Consider the following 14,025-nt stretch of genomic DNA (forward strand, 5'->3'; position numbering starts at 1 on the left):
TGAGTATATAAATGTATCAAAACTCACTACAATGTACACTTAAACTGGTTGCATTTTATTACATACTAGAGGCCCGGTGCACAAAATTTGTGCATGGGGGGGGTGGGAATGAGGGGGAAAAAAGCTGGTCCCTCAGCCCGACCTTCACCCTCTTGCAGGGGATGTCTGACTGCCAGCTTAGGCCTGATCCCCCTGGCAGTCAGACATCCCTATTGCAGTCTGAGGTTCTCACAGTCCTGGACCCCTCGCTCTTTACCTGGCTCCGCAATCACCACTGCGCTCACCAGCCATAAGCTCGGCTTCTAGATGAGCAGTGCGCTCCCCATGTGGGCGCGCACTGATCACCAGACGGCAGCTCCTGTGCTGAGTGTCTGCCCCCTGGTGGTCAGTGCGCGTCATAGCGACCAGTCATTCTGGTTGTTCCGCCATAAAAGTTGCTTAGGCTTTTATTAAATAGATAAACCAGGTTTGTGCCTTAGACAATTAGATGGATGGTGTTGTGCCACTTACAAACATAGGAAACAAGCAGCAAAGCCAGCACAGAGAAGAGTAATTTGGGAAATGTTGAATTTGAGGTATTCTTTGTATGGACCTGTTTTCAGTTCACTTGGGTAAATACTTGGGAGTGGAATTGCTGGGTCACAGTAACTCTATTTTTAACTTCCTGAGGAGTGCCAGACTGGTTTCCAAAGCAGCTGTACCATTTTACATTCCCGCCAGCAATATTTGAGGGTTTCAATTCTCCACATCCTCACCAATACTGTCACTGTCCATCCTTTTGATTACAGCCCTCCTAGTGGGTTATGGCAGTTTTTATAACAAAAAGCAGCAGTTGAAACAAAACTGTGGGCAAGCCTAAACTGGTTTGGCTCAGTGGATAGAGCGTTGGCTTGCAGACTGAAGGGTCCCAGGTTCGATTCCAGTCAAGGGCATGTACATTGGTTGCGGGCACATCCCCAGTGGGGGGGGGTGTAAGAGGCAGCTGATCGATGATTCTCTCTCATCGATGTTTCTAACTCTCTATCCCTCTCTGTAAAAAATCAATAAAATATATATTTTTTTAAAAATACTGTGGGCAGGCACATTCTCTGATCAACCAGAGGACCCAGTCCACCACAGGCAGTAGACTAGGGGATAAGACTGACACCACGGCCGTGTCAGTGCCTGTGGTGCCCTATCTGACCGTTAGGGGCAGTGGCTGTCACTGCCCTGGGGACCAGTTAGAAATGCAACGTTTCGGACTCTAACCCAGACCTTCTGAGTCAGAGACTCTGGGGTCCCTGTGATTCCAGGGAGCCTACCCCTCCATGTCAGCTTTTACCACCTTATTAGGGATGATTGATATGCACCAAATCCATCATCCTCTGCAAACAATGACGGTGAACAAGGAAAGAGCTTTTTGAAGATTCAATCGTGCAGCTCAAGCTTCCAGTCATGAGTGACAGTGTCGATGTGAAATGTTCACAATAATTTTGGACAGAGAAAACCCAGCAGGAAAGTGAACACGAACATCACAACTACCATCCAAGGCAGTAACACTTGTCATTTCCCTCATACTTGTTGTTATAAATATTCCTTATTCATTAAAAATTTCAGCCCAGCTGGCATGGCTCAGTGGTTGAACATCGACCTATGATCCAGGAGGTCATGGTTCAATTCCTGGTCAGGGCATGTGCCCAAGTTGTAGGCTCGATCCCCAGTGTGGGGCATGCAGGAGGCAGCCAATCATCAATTCACCTATCATTGATGTTTCTCTCTGTCTCCGAAATCAATTCCATATAATAAAAGGCTAATATGCAAATTGCCCCCTTGATGGGCAGTTCGACCAGGAATTTGACCAGGGGACAGGGCCAGCCAGCCAACTGCCCATGGCCCCTCCCCCTAACCCCACCCCCGATTGGCCCCACTAGCCCCATTTGGGGCTGGCTGGCAAGACCCCACCTGTGCACAAATGCGTGCACCGGGCCTCTAGTAAAAATATATTAGAAAACAAATATCAAAGAGCATGACATCCTAGTTCTCCTTAAGCTCCTAGGTAGGAGGATGGCACTGAAGCTTCACAGAGCAATCATTTAAAACAGTAAGGGTGGCCTCACCCATCAAAGGGAAGCAGACCAGGGATACTCACAGGACCTGGTATATTGATTACCATCTAAAAAAAAGAGGAAAGAAGATTCTTTGCACAACTACTCTAGGTTTCTATCCTATACTGCCATTTAAAAATCTCCTCTACCTACCTTTCTTACAAGCTTACAAACTCAGTCCTTAGGACAGGGAAAGGCTCTTTTGCAGCTACGTCTTCCTGTAGTTACTTCCTCCAGATACGGGTCAGATTCGCTGCTTCTCTGCCGCTTCTCCTGCGAGCGATGGGTGTCAGACGTGAAGCCAGGCTTAGATCGAGCCGGTTGCTCTGGCTCAGCCACGCCTGCCCCGGTGGCCAGCAGGGGCAGCTCCTCCCACGTGCGCCCGGGCACAGAGGAGGAGCCACCGGGCTGCACAGCAGCAAGCTCAGGGTCCCAGCAGAACCGCGGCAGCCGTTCTGCAGCCGTTCTGCTTGCTCCTGAACCCGCCCCCTTCCCTGACCGGGCTTGGGCTTCACAGCATTTCTCTGGCCTGGGACGGCGCGGCGTCTCTGAGCGAGCTCAGGACCCGCTGGTACGCGTCCAGGACGGCCTGCGCGGTGGGCCTCTCGGCCGGCGGCCGGCTCTTGCAGGCCTTGTGGATGTCAAACAGGTGGAATCGGACCACGTCGCTGCCCTCGACGTGCCCCAGGAGGAAGCTGGCGACGTCGGGGATCTTCCAGATGTCGGCCTTCTCGTCGTAGGGGGGCATGAGGTCGTCGCGGAAAGGCACGTCCTCCCCGAAGGGCCAGCGCTGCTCCGGGGCCACGAAGTCGCCGCGCAGCTCCCGGCGGCCGCACTTGGCCAGCGCCCCGGCGCTGCGGTTCACGGGGGGCAGCGCGTCCAGGTCGTTGGCCACGATGCTCAGGTTGCTGGTGAGCAGGTACTGGGACAGCGTCTTGGGCAGGTCGCTGGAGTCGCACATGACCCGCGTGCCCAGCGGGCTGTGGTGCAGGAAGTGGAGGATGCCCACGTAGTCCATGGCCAGCTGCAGCCGCCGCTGCCAGGTGTTCACGGCCTGGTACTTGGAAAGGTTGAGCGTGGCTTCCAGGCTGCCCAGCGACCCCAAGGGGTGGTACTCGGTGAGAATGGTGCCGTCCTCCTCGCAGAAGCCGAGCAGCGTGACGACGTGCTTGCTCTGCAGGGCCTTCAGCATCTGCAGGCCGTGGAGGAAGTCGTCTCTCATCTCCGGGCTGGTGAGCCGTGAGAGGGCGACTTTGCGTCCCTTCCACTCCGAAAGGAAGACCTGAAACAGGGCCAGAGCACATCGCCTGTGTCAGGGAACCGGGAAACCACTCCACAGATATCTTTCTTTAAGAATTGGGTGTGGCCGAAACCGGTTTGGCTCAGTGGATAGAGCGTCGGCCTGCGGACTGAAAGGTCCCAGGTTCAATTCCGGTCGAGGGCATGTACCTTGGTTGCGGGCACATCCCCAGTGGGGGGGGGGGGGTGCGAAAGGCAGCTGATTGATGATTCTCTCTCATCGATGTTTCTAACTCTCTATCCCTCTCCTTTCCTCTCTGTAAAAAATCAATAAAATATATTTAAAAAAGAAAGAAAGGAAGGAAGGAAGGAAGGAAGGAAGGACGGACAAACTGGATGTGGTACAGAGGACATGGAAATTGACGACACAGACCCGGCCCCAGGGTTGCTCTTAGTCTAGCTATAAAGATTCACATATGAGCAAACACAAGATACCCAGCGAGGCTAGTGCCATATTAGCAGGAGGAGGCAGAGGGACTGACTCTGGCCAGGGTGCTGTGGGGCCATCTGTCTGGAAGGAAGAGAAAGGAAGAAAGAAATGTGGGTGAGTGCAGAATAGGGAGTGAGGATGTCTGGGTGAGTTTTAGGGGGCAGCAGGGCCCAGATCAGGGCGTGTGGCAGATCACGGTAAAAGGTTTGTATTCTTCCCGCTGAGGACAACGGGAGGCCACTGAAGGGGTCTTTAAGGAAGAGAACGGCGTGACCTGAATTGAGTTTAGGAAATGACTCCGCCTGGTGCATGGTGAAGGGCAAACGCGGAAGCAGGGGTGCCTGTTCCTGAGGCAAGAGCTAATGGTGATGTCACTCCAATGGGGCGGGGACAGAGGTCATGGGACAAGGTTGGGACGTGGGTGAGAGGACTCCAGATGACTCCCAGGTTTGGGCTCGAGCAACTAGGTGAGAAGTGATGGCGCTTTCTGCGGTTTTAAGGCTGGGGAAGAACAGGTTTCAGAACAGGGGATTATCAAGTGCCAAACCAGAGGTACTTAGATGCTCAAGAGACCTCCACACCGAAGAGTGGAATAAATAGTTGGATAAACCAATCTGTGGCTCCGGGGAGGGGTACAGGCTGGAGATATAAATTTGGGAGTCACCAGCACATAAACTGTATTTAAAGCAATGGAACTAGACTAAATCAACTCAACGTGTATCTAAAGAAGACAAAAGAAGAGGCCCAGGAAGGAGCCAAAAGGAATAAGGTTTCTCAGCCTCAGGACTGCTGACATTTCTGGGCCAGATATTGTGTGTGGAGGGTGACTAGCAGCATCCCTGGCCTCCACCCATTGGATGCAGCAGCACCCCCCTGTAAGCCCCACTATGACAACCTCAAACGCATCTCTACTCATTGTATCTCTTCTCATCGCCGGGCGTCCCCAAGTGCTCTCTGACGTGGAGCAGGATGGGGAACAGCAGCAGCAAAGGAGGGTAATCAGGAGTGGCCAGTGCGGGAGGAGGAATGCTAAAAACACACCACAGCGCCAAGAGCCAGGGCTGCAAGCAGAGAGGAGTCAACTGGATTAGGACGGCGAGAAGGAGCGAGAGGAAGACAGAGGAGAGGAAAGCGCGGGCCTCTGTGTGAGCGCAGTGGAGCAGTTTGGGAGCCCCAGGGAAGAAGGTGGAAGCTTGAAAGAGAGAAGAGGCAGAAGGGCTATGGCAGTTTTACTGCAGAGGGAGGGGGCTCAAGAGAAGAGATGTTCTTACTCAAAGTGCCCACTTGTGTGCCAGTAGGAACCAGTCTCAAAGTGGGAAACATGGATGATGCAAGAGATGGAGGGAAAGACTGAAGTCAGGGAAGTTGTGAGAAGCCAGGGACCAACCACGCCTGAGCTGGAGGTTCAAGGACTAGTGGTGGGAAGAAGAGGAGATTCCCTTCAGGTGGATTCTATTGTACCTCATAATAAATAACAAGATCGTCAGCTGAGGCAGGGACTGGGGGTGTTGAGGAAATATCTGTCTCGGAGATTGGGAGGGAAAAGGTACTGCAGGCACAGAGCAGGCCAGCCGGTCTGTGCTGAGTGCACAGCTGAGATTTGTGGCCATGCACTCAACCACACAGCGGTGCTCAGGGGCAGATGGGTAGTGGGTCTGGGGCTCTGCAGCCAGGCATGATGGAGACAGACGCCAAGGAGCTGTGGCAAGCGTGTGTGGGAGAGTGATGGGGGTGATGGCCACGGGACCTCTGCTGCGGGGTAAATCGGGGAGTGCAGGCAGGAGGGCGTCAGACAGTGAAAACATAACAGCAGTGGCCTCAACGAGACAGGAATCACTGAAGCAGGGGCACTAGGGAGGAGGTGGGGGGCGGAGAGGGGGGCGTCAAGAAGTCTGGTTACAGAAATCCCTTCTGAGAAACCCTGTGGGGTGTCAGGGAGGAGGGCGCCCACCCGTGTGCAAAGGAAGAAGCTCGTTCCTTCGGGGCTTGTTCAAATAAGGGAGGAAGAAGGAAGGACAGATGAGGGAGGAGAGACAGAGCTATGGCAGTTTTACTACAGAGAGAGGGGGAATAAAGGTTCTTATTTCAAGAGTGCGTGTGTTTGTGCACCGACAGGAATGATCCTCCGAGTGGGAAAGACTGAAGTCAGGCACCAGCCACACCTGAGCTGGGGGCTCCAGGTCTCCTGGAGGGCAGTGAGCGCCTGCGCTGGGCCAGAGCCTGCGCACGCATTGAGGCTTCGATGGGGCAGGACGAACAGACTCCGGACCCCACCCCACTAGCATCGGTGCTCAGGACACCTTTGCCCCGAGAGCAAGTGTTGGCCAAAAGCACACACAGAACATATGTGAACAGCCTCTAGTCACACTAACAAACAAACCACGTTTCTTAGAGTTGGTCCCCACGTCATTAAATAGCATATTTGGATGGGCACCATGTGTAGATTTCCCCAAAATCCAGTCTGTCCTCATACAAAAGTGATCTGCCACCATCAAAGCTACTCAGAAACATACCTTTGAGGCAAAAAGCAATCCCAAAAAATAAACATTTTAAAATGTTCCAAGGGATTCCAATCATACGACACACGCTGGCGGGAACCTCTTTGGAGGGGACAAATTCACCGCTATGTCCTCTTCTCTCCTTAATCCCTTTGGGGTGCTTTCTTCACATCCGAACGCTCCCAATGCCATCCCAGAGGTATAGTCCCCAAACCAGGACCTCCAACCAACCGCCTGCCGACGTCTCCGTGTGGACCTCTGAGCGGCCTCGACATGTCGCCTCACGCACACACCCCGTCGGCTCCTTCCCCTCCTCGTATCGGGCAACGATGAACCTATTCGTCCTGGTACCCAGGCCAAGCACCTTGCAGTCACCCTCTTTCCCTCGTACCCCACATGCAATCGACTGCCTCTACCTTTAAAATAGGACTGAGTCCACTTTTCTGACTGTATCCACCGCTAACACCTTGTCAAGCTGTGACCATCGCTCTGCTGCCAGGCCTCGCCCGGCCACCTCCGATTCCAGCCCCCTCTGACTCTGCGTGCCCTCCCTCCTCCTCACCCTGCCCTCCGGGCTCCCGGGCTTCTTCCTGCTCCCCAGACAGCCAAGCAGGTTTATCTCGGAGCCTCTGCTGGTACCCACCTCTCCTACTGGAACACCTTTTCCCCAAATACCCACTCTCGGACGGTCCCGGCCACCTAGAGCAGTGGTCGGCAAACTCATTAGTCAACAGAGCCAAATATCAACAGTATAACAATTGAAATTCCTTTTGAGAGCCAAATTTTTTAACTTAAACTTCTAACGCCACTTCAAAATAGACTCGCCCAGGCCGTGGTATTTTGTGGAAGAGCCACACTCAAGGAGCCAAAGAGCTGCATGTGGCTCGTGAGCTGCAGTTTGCTGACCACGGGTCTAGAGGAACAAGCCTGTCACCGCCCTGCTTTGTCTTCACAGCGCATCATGGACATGCTTCATCACAGTTTCTTATTTTCCTGATCGTCTGACTCCCCCACTGGAAAGCAAGCTTCAAGGGTCTTTGTTTCTTTCACTGCCTCACCCCTAACAGCGACAATGAATGAAAGAATGAATGAATGAATCTTTAAAAGAACCAGTTACCTTGCTTTACGGTTTTACTTTATAGAAATGCCTGTCCCTTCTTCCTGTCTGACTTTTTTTTTTTTTAATTTCTTTATTGATTAAGGTATCACATATTTGTCCTCAACCCCCCCAATCCACTAACTGACTTCTTCCTTTACGATGTCTCCTCTCCACACTTATGGGAGCAGCAGCCGGCCGGGGTCCCCATCTCCCAAAATAAAGACCAGCACTTTATGGAGCGGCAGCCGCTCACGCATGTTCTGCTCCCTCCTTCTCTCTCACTAGTCATTCAATGCATCCTCACAAAGGAGCTGTCCTTGTTCAACAGCCCTGAACTGGCTTCTAGAGTCGCTCTTTGTTTTATCAGCGAGCCTCGGTTAGCGTGGAAACGATGACCACCAAAAGGCAGCACACTCCTTGCTGATGAGACAAGGGCTCTCGAAGCCTCTGGATTCACCCCTTTGGTTTCTCTCATTAAAATTAAAAACTTTAAAAAAATCAAGATACCATCAGAGAGTATGAATAGTAAGAATGAAAAATATTGCCCACAACCCTTCACTGTAACACAATTTCTATCATTTATATATTTTTCTACATAAATACATAATTTTGCAGTTGAAAACAATATATTCAACAATTTTGTATTTTGCTTTTTTTTTTTTTTTTTTTTTTTTACTTCTCATCCTAAATTTTTTTCATGTTGCTGACCACGTTCCTAACTACAGTTAATGGTGACAGAATATTCTGTTAAGTGGTTGGACCATAACTTAATTAACCATACTGCTGCAGTTACTATTCCTAGTTTTCTTTTCCTAACAAAAACAAAGCAGCCTGGCCGGGTGTGGCTGTGATTGAGCATCGACCTATGAACCAGGTGGTTACAATTCGGACTCCTGATCAGGGCACGTGCCCAGATGGCAGGCTGAATCCCCACCCAGTGGGGACTGTGCAGGAGGCGGCCGGTCAATGATTCTCTCTCATCACTGATGTTTCTCTCTTTCCCTCTTCCTTCTCTCCGAAATCGATAAAAACATATTACAAAAAAAAAGACACACGCACACACAAAAACAAAGCAAAGCATTTCTTTAAGCAATTAGCTTTTTCCCTCCCACCGGGTTGTTTTATTCGATGTGCAGTCCCTGGCTCATGATGCCACGCTGCATCCACCCATCCACACCGAGACGGTAACACGGAGGTTGACCGGGAACTCACTCTCTTCACGGCGCCCTCCCCGACGCGCTTCAGCGGCCTCACTTCCGTCCTCAGCTCCGCGCAGGACAGCCACGCTGAGCAGCTGTCCATCTGTCCCACTCTGAAGTGCCCGTAGGGACAGCGCCGGGGGTCCGGGGCAGGACGCCGAGGGGCGACGAAGAAGCGATCGAGGCAGAGGTAGAGGAGCGCGTTCATGACAACCAAGGCCAGCAGCAGCCCCACCACCGGGGGCACCTCCCTGTGGGGGGCACTCCTTCTGCCATCCTGAGGCTTCGGCTCCATGCTGTTATCCTCTGTGATTTCCTGAAACGTAAAAGTGAAGTAATAACGGCTTTCTTTTATGTTCAGTAACAAGTGGTTTTTTCAAAAAATATATATATTTTATTGATTTTTTACAGAGAGGAAGAGAGAGGGATAAAGAGTTAGAAACATTGATGAGAGAGAATCATCGATCAACTGCCTCCTGCACATCCCCTACCGGGGATGTGCCCGCAACCAAGGTACATGCCCTTGACTGGAATCGAACCCGGGACCTTCAGTCTGCAGGCCGATGCTCTATCTACTGAGCCAAACGGTTTTGACAGCAACATGTTTTGTTTGTTTGTTTGTTTTTAATATTTTTTAAATTAATTTTTTACAGAGAGGAAGGGAGAGAGATAGAGAGCTAGAAACGTTGATGAGAGAGAAACATTCTCTACCAGCTGCCTCTTGCACACCCTCCACCAGGGACGTGACCGCAAACAATGTACATGCCCTTGACCAGAATCGAACCTGGGACCTTTCAGTCCGCAGACCGACGCTCTACCGCTGAGCCACGCCGGTTTCGGCGGCAGTAACGTGTTTTGATGGTGACGGCCTGAAGGTGGCCCACCCTCTAGGCCAGTGGTTCTCAACCTTCCTATTGCCTCGACCCTTTCGTACAGTTCCTCATGTTGTGGTGGCCCCCAACCATAAAATTATTTTCATGGCTACTTCATAGCTACAAATTTGCTACTGTAAATGAATCGTAATGTAAATATCTGTGTTTCCCAAGGGTCTGAGGCTCTGCAGCAGTGGGTCTCAGGCCGCGACCCACAGGTGGAGAACCGCTAGCAGGGTCGCCTAAGACCACCGGGAAACACAGATATTTACGTTACGATTCATTTACAGTAGAAATTTACAGTTATGAAATAGCCACGAAAGTAATTTTATGGTTGGGGGGTCACCATGACATGAGGAACTGTATGAAAGGGCCGCGGCATTAAAAAGGTCGAGAACCACTCTCTAGGCCTCTTCTATGCAAGGATCCTGCACGTGGGCATGTTCGTGAGGATGGAAGAGATGCCTGGGCGCTAGGCTCACACCACATGCTCAGTGTCAGCTGCTCTCGGTATTTATTACAAACCACAGTCTGGGCTCCTCCGTTATAGATTCAACTAGAGGCCCGATGCGTGAAATTCATGCAAGAGTAGGCCCCCGCAGCCCAGGCTGCCTTGGCCCTGGCAGCCCTGCCTCTCAACCTCATTTCTTTCCCCCTCCCCACACCCACTGATTGTCTGGAAGGTTGTCCGATCTAATTAGCATAATTACCTCTTTATTATATCGGATTAGAAGGAAGGTGTTAGTGTGCATCCGATTTTGTCTTGACTCTCCCACCGAGTTGATACTCAATGACGAGTTAGTCAAATGAAAGCAAACTGGGGGTGTTCGTCCAGTGGGGCCGGGATAGAAGCCGGACAAAGGAGAGCCGCAGGGGGTTCGCTGCGGCTGCAATGCCCTTGGACCCAGCAAAGGAACTGGCGTGTTCCTGGGAAGCTACTAAAAAGCTCCTTAACATTTTTAAGCAGCAGCAAGCGTGAAAGGCGCATCTGGGGTGGAAGGAACTGAGGCCGAGGGACTGGCAATGAGCCGGGATGAGAGCCAACAAGTAGGTGAGCGAGAATGGGGTGGTGAGGATGGAGAGAGGGGACGCAGAGATGGAGCTCACACTCTGTAACCGCTCAGGGCCTGGTCACTCACCAAAGGAATGCCCTGGCGCCGGTGTGAGGACCGTGGTGAAGGCAGGCATCGCAGCTTCAGTTGTTGGATGGTGGAGGGCTGGGAGGGGAGAAGGCTGGGGCAGGGCCCTGGACACCAGGTGCTTGACACTCCGGGTGCTGGATGCAGGAGCTGCTCACGAACGAGAAAGGGAAGGAAAGCAAAATCAGTTTTTACCAATTTACAAAATAAATATCTTACCCAACCAGAGGAGAAACAGATGAATGTCACTCGATACAATTTAGAATAAACCCTTAATTAAAATAATTACTTTAAATATTCCGATTCTATAGTAAAGGTAAGAGTCGGGGAAGACAGGACCACTAATAAAACAGTTAACACCGCCGAGACCGGTTTGGCTCAATGGATAGAGCGTCGGCTTGGGGACTGAAGTGTCCCGGGTTTGATTCTGGTCGGGGGCATGTACCTTGGTTGCGGGCATATCCCCAGTAGGGGGTGTGCAAGAGGCAGCTGATCGATGACTCTCTCTCTCATCGATGTTTCTAACTATCTCTCCCTTCCTCTCTGTACAAAATCAATAAAATATATTTTAAAAAAACAAACAAACAAAAAAAACAGTTAACCCCGACCGACAGCCATACGGGTGGAGCGTGGTCCCTGCCCTTGGGCTGCGGGTTCTGGTCCGGACTAGGTTGCAGGTTCGATCCCCGGGCATAACCTAGGTTGCAGGTTCGATCCCCGGGCAGGATGCATATGAGAGACAACCGATCTATGTTTCTCTCTTTCTCTCTGTCCCCCTTTTTTCCTCTCTCTCTTAAAAAAAGTAAGTCAATAAATAAAATGGCTAAATCCTGCTTTTTTAAAAAAGAGCAGCATACGTTTACGCCAAACAGAGCTTGGAGGCGGCTGGCACAGCTGGCACAGCTGGCACGGACGATCGCGTGCAGAATAAATTCTGGGGGGGACCTACCGCCAGGAGTTTGATGCCCAGCGCGCCGGGCAGACGCGGAGGGGCCCCGCGCGTGGACGCGGCTCCCGGGCCGGCGTGGCCTCCGGGGGCCTCCGGGCGGCGCGGCTGCCGGGCGAGGCGTGGGGGCGCCGGCCGGGCGGGGGACACACCCCGCGGAGGCCGAGCTGCGCCCCGGGCCAGCCCGCAGCACCGGGTCTCTCCCTGCGGGGGCACAGCCACTCCCCCCACGACGGGCCCCCAGCCCGACCCCCAGCCCGACCCCCAGCCCGACCCCCAGCCCGACCCCCAGCCCGACCCCCAGCGGCGCCTACCTGCCCACCCGGCTGGGCTCGAGGCCTCCTGCGCCTGCGCAGCCGGAAACCAGCCCGACAGGACGATCGCGAGGCTGCCCCCGGGCGCCCCCTGGTGTCCACCGCCCGCCGGGCACCTGGAGGCCCGACACTGGCTCAAGGCAGATTCCAGACTCGGTGGCCAGGTCAGTCTCCTCCTCTAGCTTCTTCTCCACAAACATAGGAGGACGGATGTGTTGACCTATCACTGTCTTAGACCAGAAGCGCAGCCTGGTGCTGGGAAACGGCAGGCAGAGAGGGACCCGGTTTACAAAGGGTGGCCCTCAGACCAAATGCTGATGCTGCACATCTCCAGGGAAACTATTAGATGTGAACATCCCAGACCTGCAGGGTGGAGTCCACCCATCTGTGCTTAGCCAGGCCTCTGGGCCACGCTGATGCCCTGCAGGTTGAGAATCACTGGTTGGAATGTAAAGTCAGAGCAGAAAAGCTGATCTTCTCTCATTCAGACGCCCCAAAGGAGGAGCCCTGGGATGGGAAACAAGCCTATTAAATAATATATATTTTTAAAGAACATAAAAGAAAATGAGTGAGATATGAGAAACTTTTGAACAGAAAACTAATCAAGATGTAACTGACAAGGCAGGAAATTAAGAAGTGAATAAAGTGAAGTCAGTTTTGCTATAATACAGTAAATATATATATATATTTACTGTATTATAGCAAACATACTATATATATATATATATATATATATATTTCAGTATGTTTGATGTATTGGGTATTTTGATGTATGAATGATCACACACATGTGCACTCCCCTCACATCTGACAGGGTATTCAATCTATCCAGTATGTTTGAGCCACACACATCCACACTTGGCGTCCGTGCTGACAAAAACACTTTGGTGGCTGCCTTGGTCGGCAGAGGCACTTCCCCTGATCAGCCGGGTGGCCTCCCACAGAGGGGAGTGGGCCTCAGTCATCAGTAGGTCATCCCCGGCAGGCTCCCAGGCTATGAGAAGGGACAGGTTGGGCTGAGGGACAGCCCCCAACCCCAGTGCACCAATTTTTGTGCACTGAGCCTCTAGCCTATAATACAAGTATGATATGCTAGACTTGACGTCCTTCTGAATGAAGCTGGGGCTGTGAGGGAAGCCTGGGTCCCTGATGCTTGCCGGCCGCTGGAGGGAAGCTCGGGTTCTGGGTGCCAAAGGGAAGCCGGTGCCAGCAGCCAGGGGGCGGGGGTGGGGGAGGAAGGAAGGCCTACTCTTGCACTGATTTCAGGCATCAGGCCTTTAGTTTAAAACAAAATGCCATATATTTTCTACAGAAAGTATTAAAATATTAAATCTTTCTGAATTCTTGAGATCAGTTTTGTGCTCTTTACAACTTCTTTAGTGGTAGTTTACTGCTTTGAACACTGAAAATTCTGTATTGATAAAGGTGTATGTGTAGCTTAACACTCCAATGTCTTTCTGTATTGCATAGGCTGGAATGCTATGAACTACATTTCTCAGGTACCTTTGCGGTTAAAGAGGTTTTTTTTGTTTTTTTTTTTAATGTCATTTAGGTTCTTTCCTAAATGACATCCTAGATGCACTAAAGTGAGCCTTTACTTTGGAGCTGCATAGCATGGGAAGGGAAGCAGATGTGCTCATGTGAAATGATCCCAGGCACAGGCAAAAAAATCTTAATGGTCCAGTTCTGTAGTGTGGCTTTGGGATGTATTTCTGGGAAGATCAGGCAGTGATTCTGTGAGCTACTTATATACCTTAATAAAACCTTTGGATTTAAACCAGCTTTAGTCAATTTTGTTACATGTAGTCAAGAACTGACCAATTCAAACTTTAATAACAGTTCCTAAAGCATAATCATGTTTCTGGTTTCTACAGTTCTGTGTATTTTCTCCCCCGATTGTTTTAAGCTGGGAAAATGTCCTTATATATAGTTAAATGCTATTTTTAAAAATGAAACTATTTCTGGGAATATATCTTAGAAGTCCTGAAACACTGGCTTGAAAGAATATATACACCCCTAAGAGAGTGGCGCAGATGGAACTCTTGAATATTGCTAATGGGAATATAACATGGTATAGATGCTCTGAAAAAGTTTAGAAGTTTCTTATGGATAAAAAAAAACTGTGGTACACTTACACAATGGAAT

At 51.1% G+C, this 14,025-nt stretch overlaps 1 protein-coding gene across 2 annotated transcripts; it reads right to left on the minus strand.

The window, feature by feature from the left end:
• Positions 1-1,874: 1,874 nt before the first annotated feature.
• Positions 1,875-12,003, minus strand: POMK (protein O-mannose kinase). Of its 2 annotated transcripts, none has more exons than XM_045588840.1 (4): positions 11,881-12,003; positions 10,621-10,770; positions 8,623-8,925; positions 1,875-3,366 (listed from the first exon to the last, which is right to left on the minus strand). In XM_045588840.1, the coding sequence occupies exons 3-4, from the start codon at positions 8,902-8,904 to the stop codon at positions 2,596-2,598; spliced, it is 1,053 nt and encodes a 350-aa protein (XP_045444796.1). In that variant the 5' UTR covers positions 8,905-8,925; positions 10,621-10,770; positions 11,881-12,003; the 3' UTR covers positions 1,875-2,595. The 2 variants fall into 2 exon arrangements, with proteins under 2 accessions (XP_045444796.1, XP_036312486.1); XM_036456593.2 differs by lacking the exon at positions 11,881-12,003 and adding an exon at positions 11,570-11,771.
• Between the last annotated feature and the right edge of the window lie 2,022 nt (positions 12,004-14,025).

The sequence above is a fragment of the Pipistrellus kuhlii genome, unplaced genomic scaffold (assembly GCF_014108245.1).
Source record: "Pipistrellus kuhlii isolate mPipKuh1 unplaced genomic scaffold, mPipKuh1.p scaffold_m20_p_3, whole genome shotgun sequence".
Classification (NCBI taxonomy): domain Eukaryota; kingdom Metazoa; phylum Chordata; class Mammalia; order Chiroptera; family Vespertilionidae; genus Pipistrellus; species Pipistrellus kuhlii.